This window comes from Stigmatopora argus, chromosome 20 (assembly GCF_051989625.1).
Source record: "Stigmatopora argus isolate UIUO_Sarg chromosome 20, RoL_Sarg_1.0, whole genome shotgun sequence".
Lineage (NCBI taxonomy): Eukaryota > Metazoa > Chordata > Actinopteri > Syngnathiformes > Syngnathidae > Stigmatopora > Stigmatopora argus.
Window position 1 is genome coordinate 6390615 of NC_135406.1, and position 16116 is coordinate 6406730.

Below are 16116 nucleotides of genomic sequence, written 5' to 3' on the forward strand. Positions count from 1 at the left end.
AGAGAGGGACGGAGCTGTCAACCGATCAAAACCTGGTGGTGATTTGGCTCCGATGTGGGGGCAGATGCCAGTGCAGCCCGGGAGACCTAAACGTTTCGGTACCCTATTAGAAGCACTTTCAATTCCAACTCGCCGCTCCCCGCTCGACCTCACCCGTCCGAGCTCCCCGCTCGACCTCGCCCCTCTGAGCTCCCCGGTCGACCTCCCCCGTCCGAGCTCCCCTCATCTCCGTGCCGACTCGCCCGCCAGTCGCACCTGAGCCAAACCCAGCACATTGCTGTTTAGCTCAGTTAGTCAGAGTGTGGTGCTTAAAATGTTTAAGTCATGGGTTCGATCCCCAAACGGGCAAGACCTTTCTAGAGCATGGGTGTCAAAGTGGTGGCCCGGGGGCCAAATCTGGCCTGCTGCATCATTTTGTGCGGCCCGGGAAAGTAAATCATGAGTGCCGACTTTCTGTTTTAGGATCACATTCAAATGATTATAGATGTACATTACATTTCCTGATTTTCCCCTTTTTAAAATCAAGCATTGCAATTTTTAATCCAATTTTTTTCTTTTGTGTTTTTAGTTTAAATATACAAATATTTTCCATTTTCCAATTAAAAAAATATTTTGTTTCCACTTTAAATAAAAAACATGATTAAAAGACATTTTCCAATACTAAGAAAAAAAGCTCAAATAAACATTGCTTTAGATCTATAAAAACTGAATATTTAGGGCTTTTGAGCCAGTTCTTTTAATCCAATTTAGAAAAATTAAAAAAAATCTAGATATTAGATCTAAAATGGTCTGTCCCACATGAAATGGCGTTGATGTTAATGTGGCCCGCGCACCAACCCAGGTTTGACACCTTTGCTCTAGAGTAAGTTAAAATGGCCTAAAATGATTTATTTTGCCGTAACATAACAGTTTAGCTATCTGATATTTGCACTTGCGGGCATCACATAAAAATAATGGCCACTTTGCACATAGCTGGTTAGCTCAGTTGGTCAGAGCGAGGTGCTGATAATGCCAAGGTCGTGGATTTGACCTCCATATGGGCCATGACCTCTCCGTAGTCATTTGAAATTGCCTATTCCAACTTCTTTTGCCGTAACATAAGTGTTTAGCTAGCTGAAGTGTTGCATTTGCGTCGTTACGCAAAAAAATGCCTTTTTCATGGCTGGTTAGCTCGGTTGGTCAGAGCGTGGTGCTAATCACGCCAATGTCGTGAGTTCGACCCCCGTACGGGCCATCACCTCTCCGTAGTCTTTTGAAATTGCCGACTACAACTTCGTTTGCCGTAACATAATTGTTTAGCTAGCTGACGTGTTGCATTTGTGTCATCACGCAAAAATCTGGATTTTACGGCACATGGTCAGTTAGCTCAGTTGGTCAGAGCATGGTACTAATGACGCCAATGTCGCGGGTTCGACCCCTGTACGGGCCACGACCTCTCTGCACCATTTGAAATTGCCTACTACAACTGCTTTTGCCGTAACATAACTGTTTAGCTATCTGACGTGTTGCCTTTGCGTCATCAGGCAAAAATCTGGACCTTCAGACACGTGGCCAGTTAGCTCAGTTGGTCAGAGTGTGGTGCTAATAACGCCAAGGTCGTGGGTTCAACCCCCACATGAGCCTCGACCTCTCCGTGGGAGTTGAAATTGCCTAATACAACTTCTTTTGCCCAAACATAACATAATGTCTTGTCTTGATGTTTCCTCAGTTTCTGTGATCTGATAAATTCTCAGCTCCACAAGGCAGAAGACGCCACCCAGGATGTGAATCATCTCAGTGAGGGAATACTTGAGGTTTGTTCCCACCACATTTCTGTCCTTCCCAAATTGTTGTGAAATTAAATTTGTCTTCATACTCAAGCGGGCAGAACAGTGTTTCTCAACTTTGCTTAGCCTCCAATGAGGAAGCCTGTAGAAAATGATAATAGGATTACTCTTAATAGTCGTCACAAGTGCAAAAATCTCCAAATAAAGATGTAAAAACCCTTAAAATAGAATCAACAAAATGCTGTAACAGAGTTGTCTATCTGTCTGGTAAGTTGACTGAGCTACCTTGCTAATGCTAGTGGGTTAATTATCTGAACCTTAGCTTTTCATGCTAATTGCTAGCATGCGCGAGTATGAGTTTAGACACAGTTGTCGTATGTTCTATCAATATTAGAATATAATAACACATCACAAAATATTTATAGTTTAGGATTGTGGTCACATTTTTCACTCTTTCATGGATATCTTTTTAACTTGATGCTAAAAGCTAAGCTAACCACAAGTGACATAGAACCCTTCTTGAGAGTAATTACTTGCCCAAGACGCTAAACAAAAAGTGCATAACCTGATGACAACACTTTTTTCACAATTGAATATAACTTTTACAAATGGAAGTATAGTTCTATAACCATAAAGATACAATTCAATCTTAAATGGCCATCCAGAATAATTTATCGCATTTCCCTTCCCAGTACGTGTATGAGACCAACAAAAACAGCGACAAAGTGGTCCTCGGGAAAGGCACGTACGGGGTGGTGTATGCCGGCAGGGACGTTAGCAGCCATCAAGAAGATTCCAGAAAAGGACAGCACGTGAGTGGATTGTTTGTCCTTCCACTTGACAGCCACTAACAAACAAATATTCCCAGCCGCTCCACGAGGAAATCTGCCTGATCAAGCAACTGAAGCACCGGAATATCGTCCAGTATCTGTGCTCCCTCAGCGAAGACTCTTTCATCAAGATCTTCATGGAAGAAGTCCCAGGATGTTTGTAGACAAACCAGTGTTGATGAATAAATCCCAAATACTGTATTTTCACAACTATAAAATGCACCTTGTGATAGGGTGCAGTCTCGTTTGAGGGTATATTTTCAGTTTTTTGTCAATACATTGGACGCATCATCCGATAAGGCACTAGCATGACACTAGGCTTACGTATGTTATGCTAGCCGCTAGCATATGTTATGCTATCCGCTAGCGTACCTATGTTATGCTATCCGCTAGCGTGCCTATGTTATGCTATTCGCTAGAGTACCTATGTTATGCTAGCCTCTAGCGTACCTGTTTTGCTAGCCGCTAGCGTACCTGTTAAGCTAGCCGCTAGCGTATGTTATGCTAGCCACTAGCATATTTATGCTAGCTGCTAGTGTATGTTATGCTATCCGCTAGCATACCTATGTTATGCTATCCGCTAGCGTGCCTATGTTATGCTATTCGCTAGAGTACCTATGTTATGCTATCCTCTAGCGTACCTGTTTTGCTAGCCGCTAGCGTACCTGTTAAGCTAGCCACTAGCATATTTATGCTAGCCGCTAGCGTACCTATATTTTGCTATCCGCTAGCGTACCTGTTATGCTAGCCACTAGCGTATGTTATGCTATCTGCTAGCATACATATGTTATGCTAGCCGTTAGCATATGTTATGCTATCCGCTAGAGTACCTATGTTATGCTATCCGCTAGTGTGCCTATGTTATGCTATTCGCTAGAGTACCTATGTTATGCTAGCCTCTAGCATACCTATGTTTTGCTAGCCACTAGCATACCTGTTAAGCTAGCCGCTAGCGTATGTTAAGCTAGCCGCTAGCGTATGTTATGCTAGCCACTAGCGTATGTTATGCTAGCTGCTAGCGTACCTATGTTTTGCTGTCCGCTAGCGTACCTGTTATGTATTCGGATTTTCTGTTTTAACAATTGGGAAAAACAACTGCAATGTGTCACTGTCAATCATGAGTACTGAAAATGCAAATTTGAACTAAATAAATCATACTGGAAAAAGAAAAATTGCTCCAGCGTCTATAACCCAGGAGACTTTTTAAACAATTTCCAAAATGGGCCTTAATATGTGACTCAAAGTCATGTTTTGGTATACATTTCTGCAATATTGAGTTCTTACTTGTGAGTACTAAGTGTCTTTCTCAAACTGATGAATTTATTGAATCCATATTGGCAGATTTACAAATAACACCTAGATAACTAATAACACACAAAAACGAAAATTAGCTTTAAAAAAATAGACAATTTGTGAAATAAAATAAATACACAAAAATTGACAAAACACCTCGTTGGCTGAGTACCAAGAGGAATTAGGGGTTTTATTCTTTATTTCTCTTTATATTACTTTAGCTTGCGACTTTCTGGCTGAGCTTGTCTCGTGCTGCCTTTCTCTTACCGAGAGCGCTATTTCTGCTGCAATTATCTTCCCATTTAGCAAACGTACGCTCGCTCAAGCGCCACTGCACCCACTACAGGAGGTATGGTGAAACTGACATTAAAATACACAAAAAAATACAGTGAAACTAAAATGTGGCAGTTACATATCAATTGCCAGATAAGTTTAGTTACATGCCAATCAAATCCGTTTGGATAAATATAAAAGTGTAATAGAACTACAAAATGAACCCAAAGTCAGTTCTGGTGAAGTTGTTAACTGCGCAAGGAAAAGGAGTTCTCCCCTTTGTGGATTCTCATGTGGGTTCTTAAATTTTGCTTTTGAGAAAAGGCTTGACCACAAAATGAGCAGGAAAATTGTTTTTCACCAGTGTGGGTTCTCGTGTGCCTTTTTAAATGTTCCTTTCGAGAAAAGGCTTGACCACAAACTGAGCACGAAAATGTTTTTTTGCCAGTGTGGGGGCTTGTGTGACTAATTAAGCTTTTCTTCCATGTGAATGTCTGACCACAAATTAAGCACGAAAATGGTTTTTCACCAGTGTGGGTTCTTGTGTGGAGTTTTAACTTGTGCTTGAGAGAGAAAGATTTACCACAAATCGAGCACGAAAACGGTTTTTCACCAGTGTGGGTCCTTGTGTGGATGATTAAGTCCTGCTTTTGAAAGAAACCATGACCACAAATTGAGCAGGAAAATGGTTTTCCACCAGTGTGGGTTCTTGTGTGGCTTTCTAAGTTTGCTTTCTGTGTGAATGTTTTACCACAAACTGAGCACAAAAACGGTTTCTGCCCAATGTGGGTTGCCATATGTCTTTTCAAAGTAAACATTTTACCAAAGGTTTTCCCACACTGAGAACATTTGCAGAGTTTGCCGCCACTGGGATTTTTCTTAAGACCTTCATCGTCATCATTATCATAAAGCAAGTCGTCACTATCTGATGGAGGAGCAATAAAAGCTTCTTCTTGCCATCCTTTTGTTGAGTCGCTGCCGTGCAGAGGCTCCGCCCCTCTGCCGGCCACGCCTAGATGTACTTCACTGTTGAAAGGCTCAGCAGTTGACCAAGTGACATCTTGCTGCTCCTCCTTTTTGATTGAAAGTTGCTCTTCTCTCTTTTGCTCTTTAATTTGGGGCCATGTTAAAGTGTTTGCAGGCTCTGCCCCTCCGCTGGCCACGCCAAGATCATCTTCTCTCTTCAAGGACGCACCAGTTGACATCTTCTTCCTCCTTTTTTATTTTAAGTTGCTCTTCTCTCTCTGTCTTGGGGGAACTCTGGCTCCTCCTCTTCGATTTGAGGGGGCTCAACATCCTCTTTGGCACCAGAAAACTCTGACACCTTCCCATCAGGACCAAGATATTTTCTGAAACCTGCAAAGACCCCAAGATAAATTATATATTTTATAAACTGTCTATTATTCTATCTAGAGGTTCTTTATGTTAGACTGGTAATTTAGTATTATACTTATATTTGCAGTGGTTAGGCTGGAAAGAAAGGATTAATATGCTGGTCGCTACAATAACGAAGCTAAACAGAAGAGGATGCCATACATTCGTGATGTTGTCAACATAGCACTACTGTAATATTCTCATCAATAGCCAAAGGTGTTTAAACGTTTTTTTAAAGTGTATTTCACTAAAAAAAGGACTATTGGTCAGTAAAGTAACCTCACAGGCCCTTGAAGTTTTTCCAAATCTTTTTTTAGCCTCTTCTTTGCAGATATTCGCTTGTATTTTTGAGATTTTAATTTATTTGGAATCCTTTTAGAAAAGGGTGAAGCATCAAATATAAATTTTAATCATTTTTAATTAAAAAGTAAAAATGACAGCTATTCTTTTTTTGTTGACATTAAAAAAAATGGAAAAGGAGCCAACATTCAGTTTTATCGATTTATTTTTCTAAATCAATAATTTTGAAATATATTTTTGGATTGAAATAAGTGGGAGAAAAAAAGCTGTTTTTAGAGTTCTTAAACAAAGGAAACATTATATATATATATATATAGCCTTTTTATGATTTCATATTTTTATATGCATTACAGTATGAAAATGGGAAATAGTTGTTATGATTTGTACTTTTCCCATGATTTATTCTGCATGATTTTGTTTGTACTGTTTTATTGTCTTAAAATCAAGCTTGTACCTTCTGTCGACCTGAGAATTTTTAAATAAATCAATTGCAGCGCACAAAAAAAGCCCTTTTATAACACATTGAGAGAATATATAAATATAAAAAGTGAACCCACCTTCTAGTCTGTGAAGAACAACTTTTGCATGCATTATTTTGCAAACGATCGAGTGTTCCTCGTGGAACACTCCCACACGGGAATTCTGATGGAGGCACCTTTGATAGATGCTAGCAGGCTAAACTAAAGTAGGCCGCAAAGTTTCAACGAGGCTTTAGACGCCTTGAAGATGATGTTGACTGAAACTTAAGACGGAAGAGTAGTTAAGCAAGACACATCGGCCACGCGTGGGTTTAGTTAAGTGGTGGAAATTGAGGAAAAACTCGGCGCGCTACGGTCACGACAAGATTGTGACTGGGGACGGAACCTTGACTTTTGGGGTTGCGCATGCGCGGAACATTGCGTCACTTCTGCAACTCGAGCGTCACTTCTTTCGGTGGCATTAGGTTTATTAAAAACAAGAGAGTCGAACATAGGAAATAATTATTCTTCAAATGGTCTGACATGGTTGGAATAAAAATACTTTCGTAGGTTTGAATTTACGACATAAGTCACCATGAAGAAGGTTGCGGCTCAAAAGGAGGCGACGCAATACGCGCAAGCGCAGAACAAATCGACAAATCAAGGAACCATTGCGGTTTTGCCAAATTGAATCACGAGAGATGAAGTTCTTCAACGAAAATGTACCAACTCCCACGAATTATTCCCTTATTTGCTTAAATGAATTGAATTTGTGAGAACAAATAAATGGCTTAAAGTGCGTCCATCATATATCGGGGTCCAAAGGAGGCGGGGCTACGGTCCAGATGGAGATCAAAGCGAGTGGCGTCACCAGGAGCTCTTTGCTCTTTGATGTCACCTATCAAAGCGCGTGGCTCTTTGCTCTTTGATGTCAACTGCGCAAATATGCAGCATCCAGAGGATGGCATTCAGTCAGATGCTGCAGTTGGACGTCCTCGACTCATCTGGAGACACGAGACTCATTTGGACAAACTTTTGGAAACAATGAAAATCCTTCAAGGTAAGTTGGTTTCAACTTTGAGATAGTTTAGCCATTGACTGAGTAAAAGAGTCATGTTCACATGTTGGCATTTATTTACTTGTGATGTAAAAAAGTGACTGAAAAATATAAAATTTAGTGTGTTCAGATTGTAAAAGGAGGCCAGAAGCTTTTACTATACTTTAATTTGTGGCTTTTTCTGAGCTTTGTCTTTGTTTGGTCGGTCGTAGTCATTATGCTAGGTGCCAAGTCATGGAGATGTTTTTATTTCATTTGCAACATTTTGTGATGGATAATATTGGTGTTTGCAGCCAGCTCATTTTAGACATCTTTAAAAAACAGCAATTTTGACCTAATTGCACTTTTGCTTCCTATTTAACCAATTGATATTCATCATTTAGTTTTGTTAAGTCGAAAACAACATTTGGGATATCGCAATGTGCCAAACCCTCAGCCATTAATTGCCTAAATTCCAATTTATTAACTTAAACAGTGAACGCATTCAGCTCAATATTAAATTCATCATCGTGTACGGGTAAATTGGTCATGCAGGGGGGCTTTTTATCATGCTGTCTTTGCTGTCGTGCTAATTATGTTTTATGTTTTTATACCTTTGTTGTCCCGGCTGGGTTGGCTGTTTGCCCCCGCCTCCACCCTCACTATCACTATCGATGGGCCGTTTGCTTTTGTATTCCCTTCAAAATATTCCGACAATGATGCACACAAATGTCCTCACAATAGAATAACGCACTTCCACTTGCCAGCGAGAAGTAGTCTTGAATTAGCGATCGCTCTGTTAACGGGAGCTAACAGGCTAAGGGGGGGAAAAACACTGAAAAAAACGCTCAGTGCTCGCAGAGACGTTACAAAAACGTATAGTTGCGACCAAAGATATTACACGAGGAGTTGCGGGGGAGAGAGCCAGTGCCCCTGACCGTTCTTATGAGCAGCCAACGAGAAGTAATATACTATACTGCGCGTATTAGCGATCGCTCCGGCATTAGCCGGAATCCGGCATCTCATTAATCCCCCAAATAATAATAGACCTGCTACTGAATAAAAGATAATGTTTTTTTAATGCCTCCCCTTTGGCGAAATTATTTTAACTAAATTAAAATTTAAAACATAAAAGAGAATGTTTACAATGAAAAGGCTCCAAAAAGATTTGACTAATTTTAAGTGAAGAAACTTTTCTGACCAATAGTGCCATACTTTAAAAAATGCACCTATAAACAGTTTTCAACTCATGTTGCTGTTGACTAGAAAACTACAGTAGTAAGTACTGCATTGTGACGAAATGAATGTATGGCGCCCTTTTCCGTTTGGTTTCATTTCTGTGAAAAAGAAATTCAGTCATTTATAATTGGAAAATAGTTAATCATTTATCTTTGTGTCTTTGCAGGTTTCAGAAAGGATCTTTGTGCTGATGGGCAGGAGTCTGCTGACCTTGAAGGGGAAGTTGAGCTCGCCCAAATCAAAGAGGAGGAGCCAGAGTTCCCTCAACAACAAATGGGAGACGAGCAACGTCCAATCAAAAGGGAGGAAGATCATTTCACCTGGTCACTTGGTGAGTTCGTGAAGAGGGAAGATGTTCTGGGCGTGGCCAGTGGAGGGGCGGAATCTGCAAACACAGGAACATGGCCCCTAATTAAAGAGGAGGAGCCAGAGTTCCCTCAACAGTGCAAAAGAGAAGAGCAACCTCCAATCAAAAACGAGGAATGTGTCAAATGGTCAACTGGTGAGCCTTTCAAGAGTGAAGATGATCTGGACGCGGCCAACATAGGGGCGGAGCTTCTGAGCGGCAGCTCAACAGAAGGATGGCGAGCAGAAAATTTAATTGCTCCTTTATCAGATGGCAACGACTTGCTTTTGATGATGATGATGTTGAAGATTTTAAGAAAAATCCCAGTGGTGACAAACTTTGCAAATGCTTTCAGTGTGGGAAAACTTTTGGGAAAAAGTCTTCTTTGAAAACGCATATGAGGAGCCACACTGGGGAGAAACCCTTATCATGTACAGTTTGTGGTAAAACATTTACACGGAAGGGACACTTAATTAGTCATGCAAGAACCCACACTGGTGAAAAACCATTTTCGTGTTCAGTTTGCGGTAAAGCCTTTTCTCAAAATGAATCCTTAAAAATCCACATAAGAACCCACACTGGTGAAAAACCATTTTCGTGTTCAATTTGCAGTAAAGCCTTTTCTCAAAATGGATCCTTAAAAATCCACATAAGAACCCACACTGGTGAAAAACCATTTTCGTGTTCAGTTTGTGGTCAAAGATTCACACGGAAGGGAGACTTAATTAGTCAAGCAAGAACCCACACGGGTGAAAAACCATTTTCGTGTTCAGTTTGCGGTAAAGCCTTTTCTCACAATGAATCCTTAAAAATCCACATAAGAACCCACACTGGTGAAAAACCATTTTCGTGTTCAGTTTGTGGTCAAAGATTCACACGGAAGGGAGACTTAATTAGTCATGCAAGAACCCACACGGGTGAAAAACCATTTTCGTGTTCAGTTTGTGGTAAAACATTTAAACGGAAGGGAAGTGTAACAATACACACAAGAACCCACACGGGTGAAAAGCCATTTTCGTGTTCAGTTTGTGGTCAAAGATTCACACGGAAAGGAGACTTAATTAGTCATGCAAGAACCCACACTGGTGAAAAACCATTTTCGTGTTCAGTTTGCGGTAAAGCCTTTTCTCAAAATGAATCCTTAAAAATCCACATAAGAACCCACACTGGTGAAAAACCATTTTCGTGTTCAGTTTGTGGTCAAAGATTCACACAGAAAAGAATATTAATGAGTCATGCAAGAACACACACAGGTGAAAAACCATTTTCCTGTTCAGTTTGTGGTCAAACATTTACACAGAAGGGAAATTTAAAAACACACACAAGAACCCACAGTGGTGAAAAACCATTTTCGTGTTCAGTTTGTGGTCAAACATTCACACAGAAGGAAAACTTAATTAGGCACACAAGAACCCACACTGGTGAAAAACCATTTTCGTGTTCAGTTTGTGGTCAAACATTTACAGAGAAGGGAAATTTAAAAACACACACAAGAACCCACAGTGGTGAAAAACCATTTTCGTGTTCAGTTTGTGGTCAAACATTCACACAGAAGGAAAACTTAATTAGGCACACAAGAACCCACACTGGTGAAAAACCATTTTCCTGCTCAGTTTGTGGTCAAGCCTATTCTCGAAAGCAATATTTAAAAGAACACTTATTAACCCACACTGGAGAACAATGTCTTCCTGCTCAGTCTGTGGCCACAGATTCGCTACAACCGCCCAATTAAAAAGCTACACAATTCAAAAACCTGAAAAGAAGACTTAACAACCCGCAGAGGAGAAAAGCCCTTTTTTTGCTCGATTTGTGGCAGGAATATCTTAAAAACACAATTACCCACACGTCAGAAACCTTTTTCCTCCTCAGCTTCTTGCCAGAGATTTTGTCGTAAGGATAGACTTAAAAGACGCAAATGTGTTGTAATAAGCAGTGGCCAATCACGGCTTTGCTTGCTTTTTCAAATTCTGTATGAAAGATCATTGTAATCGAAGTATAATTGTATTTTGCATTCTGAAATTCTTGTTTACACTTTTTAATCTGTAATTTAACGTGTCATCTTTTTGGTAGCTTCAATAAAGCTCTCTTTTTGGTGAAAAATACTTTTTGGGTCTTTTTGTTGACAAAATCAGCCTTCCAAATTCAAAGGTAACAAAAAAGTGAAGCGTTATTTGCTCAGATTTAATGAATACATTAATTTGAACAATTTGACAAATTATGATATAAAAGATTGTTTTGTTTCTACAGGTGTGAAAATACGGTAACTTCATGTCTGTAATTAACGGTAAATTGTTTTTATGTTTTTGATGTTGAAGGGGATTATTGGTAGATTTTTATTTTATGTGTAACTATTGGAAAAACATTGAGTAAGAAAGTTTTATAGGAGATGATAGACAAACTACAAAGGGAATGTAATGTTAAATGTTTGCAAAAGACTACTAGATTGGGGTATTTTTCACATTATTGAATTAATTTGGAGTTCTTGATTAGCATGCATTTTATATGGCTTAATTGCTGTAAAGGGTACAGGCTTAATATATTAATCGTTGCCAACAGGGGAAGATGGTGGTTCAATTCTATTTAAAAATATACATTTATTTATTTGTTTCTGAATGTGAATGTAACTATTGCAGGGAACGAGTGCCCTTTTTGTGTGCCAGGCTGGAGAGGTGGTTTTTAAACTCCTGTGAAGAATCCAGCTTGGTTTTCCTTTTGTATTTTTTTCCTTTTTTTTTTAGGTTACACAGTCTTTCTATTGTTTTGGAATCAAGTCGACCTTATGTTGGCTTCTGAGAAGTAAGTAAAGTTTGTATATGGAGGAAGCCAGTCTAGCTATTTATTACAGTACAGTAATACCTCGACATACGAGTGCCCCGACATACGAGCAATTTGAGATACGAGTAAATTTTCGAGCAAATATATATCTTGAGATATGAGACAAATTTTGATATACGAGCATACAGCGGACCCGAGAGGCTGCTCATAAGAACTTCATGCGTACTGTCTTTCCCGTCGCAAGGCCCTCGTGTAATGTCTCCACGAGCACTGGGTGAAGCGTTGCATTTTTTCAGTGTTTTTTTTCCCGTTAGCCAATGCGAATGGCGGAGGAGCTTGTTCGATAATACGAGAGGAGTATAGTACTTCTCGTTGGCAAATGGTCCTGTGTTATCCTATTGTGAGGACATTTGTGTGCATCATTTTGGGAATATTTTGAAGGGAAGACAAAATCGAACAAATGTCAATATTGACTGGCAAATAGAGCCAACACGGGAGAAGAAAGGTATCAAATGTCAAAAAAATTAGAATTAAGTTTAGTGTTAGGTTCGATTAAACTTATTTTTGAGTGTGTCTGCATCGTAATCCAAGTTTATTTAAATTAGTTTGTTATGTTACGAGCGTGTTGCCGTGCAAAAAGTATCTCTGTCTAATTTTACTACTATTAAACACATTTTAGTACTATTAAACCACTAGTTATTTGTTACTTTGTTAATAGATGGTGAATTAGAACAAATAAAAATGTTTCTCCAATCCAATATCCTGTTTTTGGTGTTTTTTTTAGAGGCTTGGAATAAATTAATTTGTTTTTAGTTCATTTCAATGGGAAACGTTCGTTCGAGTTACGAGAATATCGACATGCGAGCTCAGTCCCGGAACAAATTATGCTCGTTTGGAGTATCCTACTTGACGATGGAGCCCATCCCCCACACAGTTCCTGTTGTTTTGTTTGGTCGGATATGCACTTTGCTACTAACATCTAGTGTTGTGCAGAACATTAATGCAGTCATTAAAAAATTGCATGAATCTGCTAATTGGGGTTAGTCATAATTTTAAATTGTGTGATATTTTTTTGTTCTTAGTTTGTCGAGATAATGATTTTAAACAAAAAAAGTCTGAACAAAGGCACAAATCAAAATACAACTAGAACAAAATAGCACTTCTCTATAAATCACATTTTTATAATGTTTAACAAAATTATGATTCGAAAATTGAAAACCAAATACTAGACGGTATTTTTTTAAAATACAAAGTTCAAAAGGGAAACGGACACCTGAAAACCGCCTCGTCAGAATAATATAGATTAAAACACTCAGGAATTAACATCAACATACATATTACTTTTACGTTCATTGAACAAAGTCAGATGCTTGAGGACGTAAACACTGCAAAAATGCAAGCAGTGAAATTGTGTGAAAAAACCTTTAACCCAGATTAATATTAAATACTACATATTTAGTTGAGACAGAAACAGGAAGCTTTGCTACTACAGAGCATCAAAGATTTGATTGAAAATCTTATTGTTCCTCTCCACATAAATCTTTAGTAAAAGGCGAAAGATTTGTGCGATTTGAAGAGAAGCAAGAGTGTATTGATGAAGAATTGACAGAACGAACTACGTCTATAGCCGCAATAGTAGTTTAATACAGGCTAAAGCACTAAAAACTAGTGCGTGGTTCCAATCCATTGAGCAGCCAATCACATTGCAGAAGCTGTATTATGCAGCCAATCACGTTTCAGCACCTGTATTAGGCAGCCAGGGGATTGGAGAGCGTTGTGATATAATATGATCCAGGGCATACGTGCATCCTTTGGGTGCAAATGGGTTGGACTTAATGGTGTAATGAAATTAGTAATTAAACCAAATGATCCAAAATGGAGGTGTGATCGTGAGCCCGAGCCCGTCTCTCTCACTGACTTTTTATTTTTTTAAATAGATGTTTATAACAATGTATAATGAAACGATGTGTTCACTAAACTAACAATACTTGTGATAAAATAAATAATTTGGATTAAACAGGAGTTGCAGAGCCAGAGCATGCTTTAAGCACGTCACGTGAAGGCTGCCTGCCCTCTTAATAATCTTCCCGTCCGCAAGTCCGCATCTATTTTGACCTGGTATCCCCAATATGGGGGAGCAAGAAGTTAAGGATAAACTACAGACAGGAGAAGTGAAATGACAAATACCCCGGTAAAAGTGAGATGTGGAAAAGCTTCAAATTGATTGTTGAATATGCTACAGAAACTTACGTTGGTTTCGCTGAATGTAGTCAATGTGGCGTTTTGCTTTCATATTACAGCAAAACCTCGACGCTGAGCAGGAATTCAAACAAGCTGTACTGGCAAAAATGATGATCACCAAACCTATATATTATTATATAAGATGTGAATGTTTATACAGTCTTGTTGAACTTAGATTTTGTTACAAAAGAAAGGCTTTAATTTGTTAATTTAAATCAACCCTCATCCTCATGAATAATATATGAAATTTCAGATTCGCTTCTGTCAAATAGAGAGGGTTGCATCTCTCATGGAGATACTGCAATACCAGGATGATGCGTGGAGTGGAAGGATCAAGCTCCTATTCCATCACCTAGTCCCAAATATCAATTCAATATATGGTCCCCATTTAGGAGACATAACAGCTATTAAACAGATAAGAAAAGATACTACACTTGATCTTAGTCAAAAGGCCGAGAAGCGATATTCCTTAAACAGGCGCAAAGGACGACTTCATTCCAGATAATTCAACCTAAAATAGTGGAAACACACGTTGGATGTCAATAGTAACATACATTTACGTATACAACAAACTACAATGACACACGTTTAGTGCAATAACAGGGAAACTCATCTCATCACATTTTCTGAACCGCTTTATCCTCATTAGGGTTTGCAGGGGGTGCTGGAGCCAATCCCAGCTGTCTCCGGGCCAGAGGCGGGGGTCACCCTGAATCGGTGGCCAGCCGATCGCAGGGCACAAGGAGACGGACAACCATGCACTCTCACACCCATACCTAGGGGCAATTTAGCGTGTCCAATCAGCCTACCATGCATGTTTTTCGGAATGTGGGAGGAAACCCACACAGGGAGAACATGCAAACTCCACACAGGTGGACGTTACCTGGATTGCTGCACTTGTCATAAAGCGAATTGGACGAGATTGAGTTTGTTCTTTTTCATACCAACCTGAACAACCCCCCCCTGGTGGAATTATATTTGTCATAAAAAGGAATTATTAACATTTAGGCATAATGGAATTAGATTGTGTGCAAATATATTATAAAAAGGGGGAATGTCAGGATTATTTCATATTATAAGTTTCCTTGCAACAAAGAATATGCTTTGCTTTACCATTAAACTTACTTTGCTATATTTGCTTGAAGTAAAATGATGTATAAATGCTTTGCTCCTGATAACCTAAATTAGACTAAACAAAGAGAAGCCAAACGCCTTGGACTACTTGGAGCGGACTAAACAAAGATGATCCAGAACACCTTGAACTGCACCTGCATCCACCACAGACACACCCATAAGAATTCCAGACTTTCATTTGTCACCTCAACGGGAGAGCTTTGGCTCCAACTTCCATCGCAGCGAACCCCAAATCTGGCCTTTTGTTGGAATCTTTCGATTCCAAAAGGGGGACTGAAGGGTGCATTTGAAACGTAAGAAAGTTTGGTACCATAAAAACACGTACAGAAAGAACTCTGGCCAGCGTGCAAAACTGCTGATAACCACAGTGTCAGTGGCTCCCCAGCTGTCTACAGGGTTGTGTCAGCATGAAGTTAACCCTGAGCCTCCCATAGATAAACTCTCTTCTTCCCATCTGGACCCTCAATGAGATAGAAGCCATTATTTGTATCGCATTGACAGTCACATAGCGCTATGTTTATTAAACTCGACGAGTTGTTGTCACATTTCTGCCTGTTTCCATTAATTAGCTCTTGAATAATTTGGACAAACATGCAAGATATTTTACTAAGGCAGTGTGGCTGAGTGGTCCAAGTTGCTGGATTTAGGCCCCAGTCTCTCAGGAGGTGTGGGTTCAAATCCCACCACTGCCATTAACTCATGAGCTGAATTCTGTTCTTTCACTAATTTTGTTATACGCAGCTGTGTATGATGACAATAAAGCCTTTTGATTTGACTTTTTGAACAATCAACAGACTTTTACTCTTCAGGCGGTATGGAAGATGAATGAATGATCGTGCAAATTGCTGCTCTACTTGTGAAAAATTCAGGTTACGAAACATCTTCTGGAACCAATTATATTTTCTTAAGTAGATGTAACACTGCATTGGTTTATCATGGTATTAAATTCCTTTATCTTAGATCCATCTAGTGGATGTATAGCACAACCCCAACCAGCACCACCACTACTACTACTACTACTACTACTACCACTACTACTACTACTACTACT

At 39.5% G+C, this 16116-nt stretch overlaps 1 protein-coding gene and 4 non-coding genes across 5 annotated transcripts; 3 read left to right on the plus strand and 2 right to left on the minus strand.

Annotated features, from left to right (window-relative positions):
• The first annotated feature begins 1549 nt into the window (after window positions 1-1549).
• Window positions 1550-1623, plus strand: trnai-aau (transfer RNA isoleucine (anticodon AAU)). The gene has a single exon. It is a non-coding gene; the product is annotated as a tRNA-Ile (tRNA).
• Window positions 1624-8973: 7350 nt separating this feature from the next.
• On the plus strand, window positions 8974-10976 carry LOC144065916 (uncharacterized). The gene has a single exon (XM_077589156.1). It carries the CDS (start codon window positions 9151-9153, stop codon window positions 10645-10647), a length of 1497 nt encoding a protein of 498 aa, XP_077445282.1. The 5' UTR covers window positions 8974-9150; the 3' UTR covers window positions 10648-10976.
• A 2190-nt stretch (window positions 10977-13166) lies between these two features.
• On the minus strand, window positions 13167-13278 carry LOC144066429 (U5 spliceosomal RNA). Its single transcript, XR_013297594.1, has one exon. It is a non-coding gene; the product is annotated as a U5 spliceosomal RNA (small nuclear RNA).
• Window positions 13279-14204: 926 nt separating this feature from the next.
• On the minus strand, window positions 14205-14395 carry LOC144066391 (U2 spliceosomal RNA). The gene has a single exon (XR_013297563.1). It is a non-coding gene; the product is annotated as a U2 spliceosomal RNA (small nuclear RNA).
• A 1280-nt stretch (window positions 14396-15675) lies between these two features.
• On the plus strand, window positions 15676-15757 carry trnal-uag (transfer RNA leucine (anticodon UAG)). The gene has a single exon. It is a non-coding gene; the product is annotated as a tRNA-Leu (tRNA).
• Window positions 15758-16116: the final 359 nt, after the last annotated feature.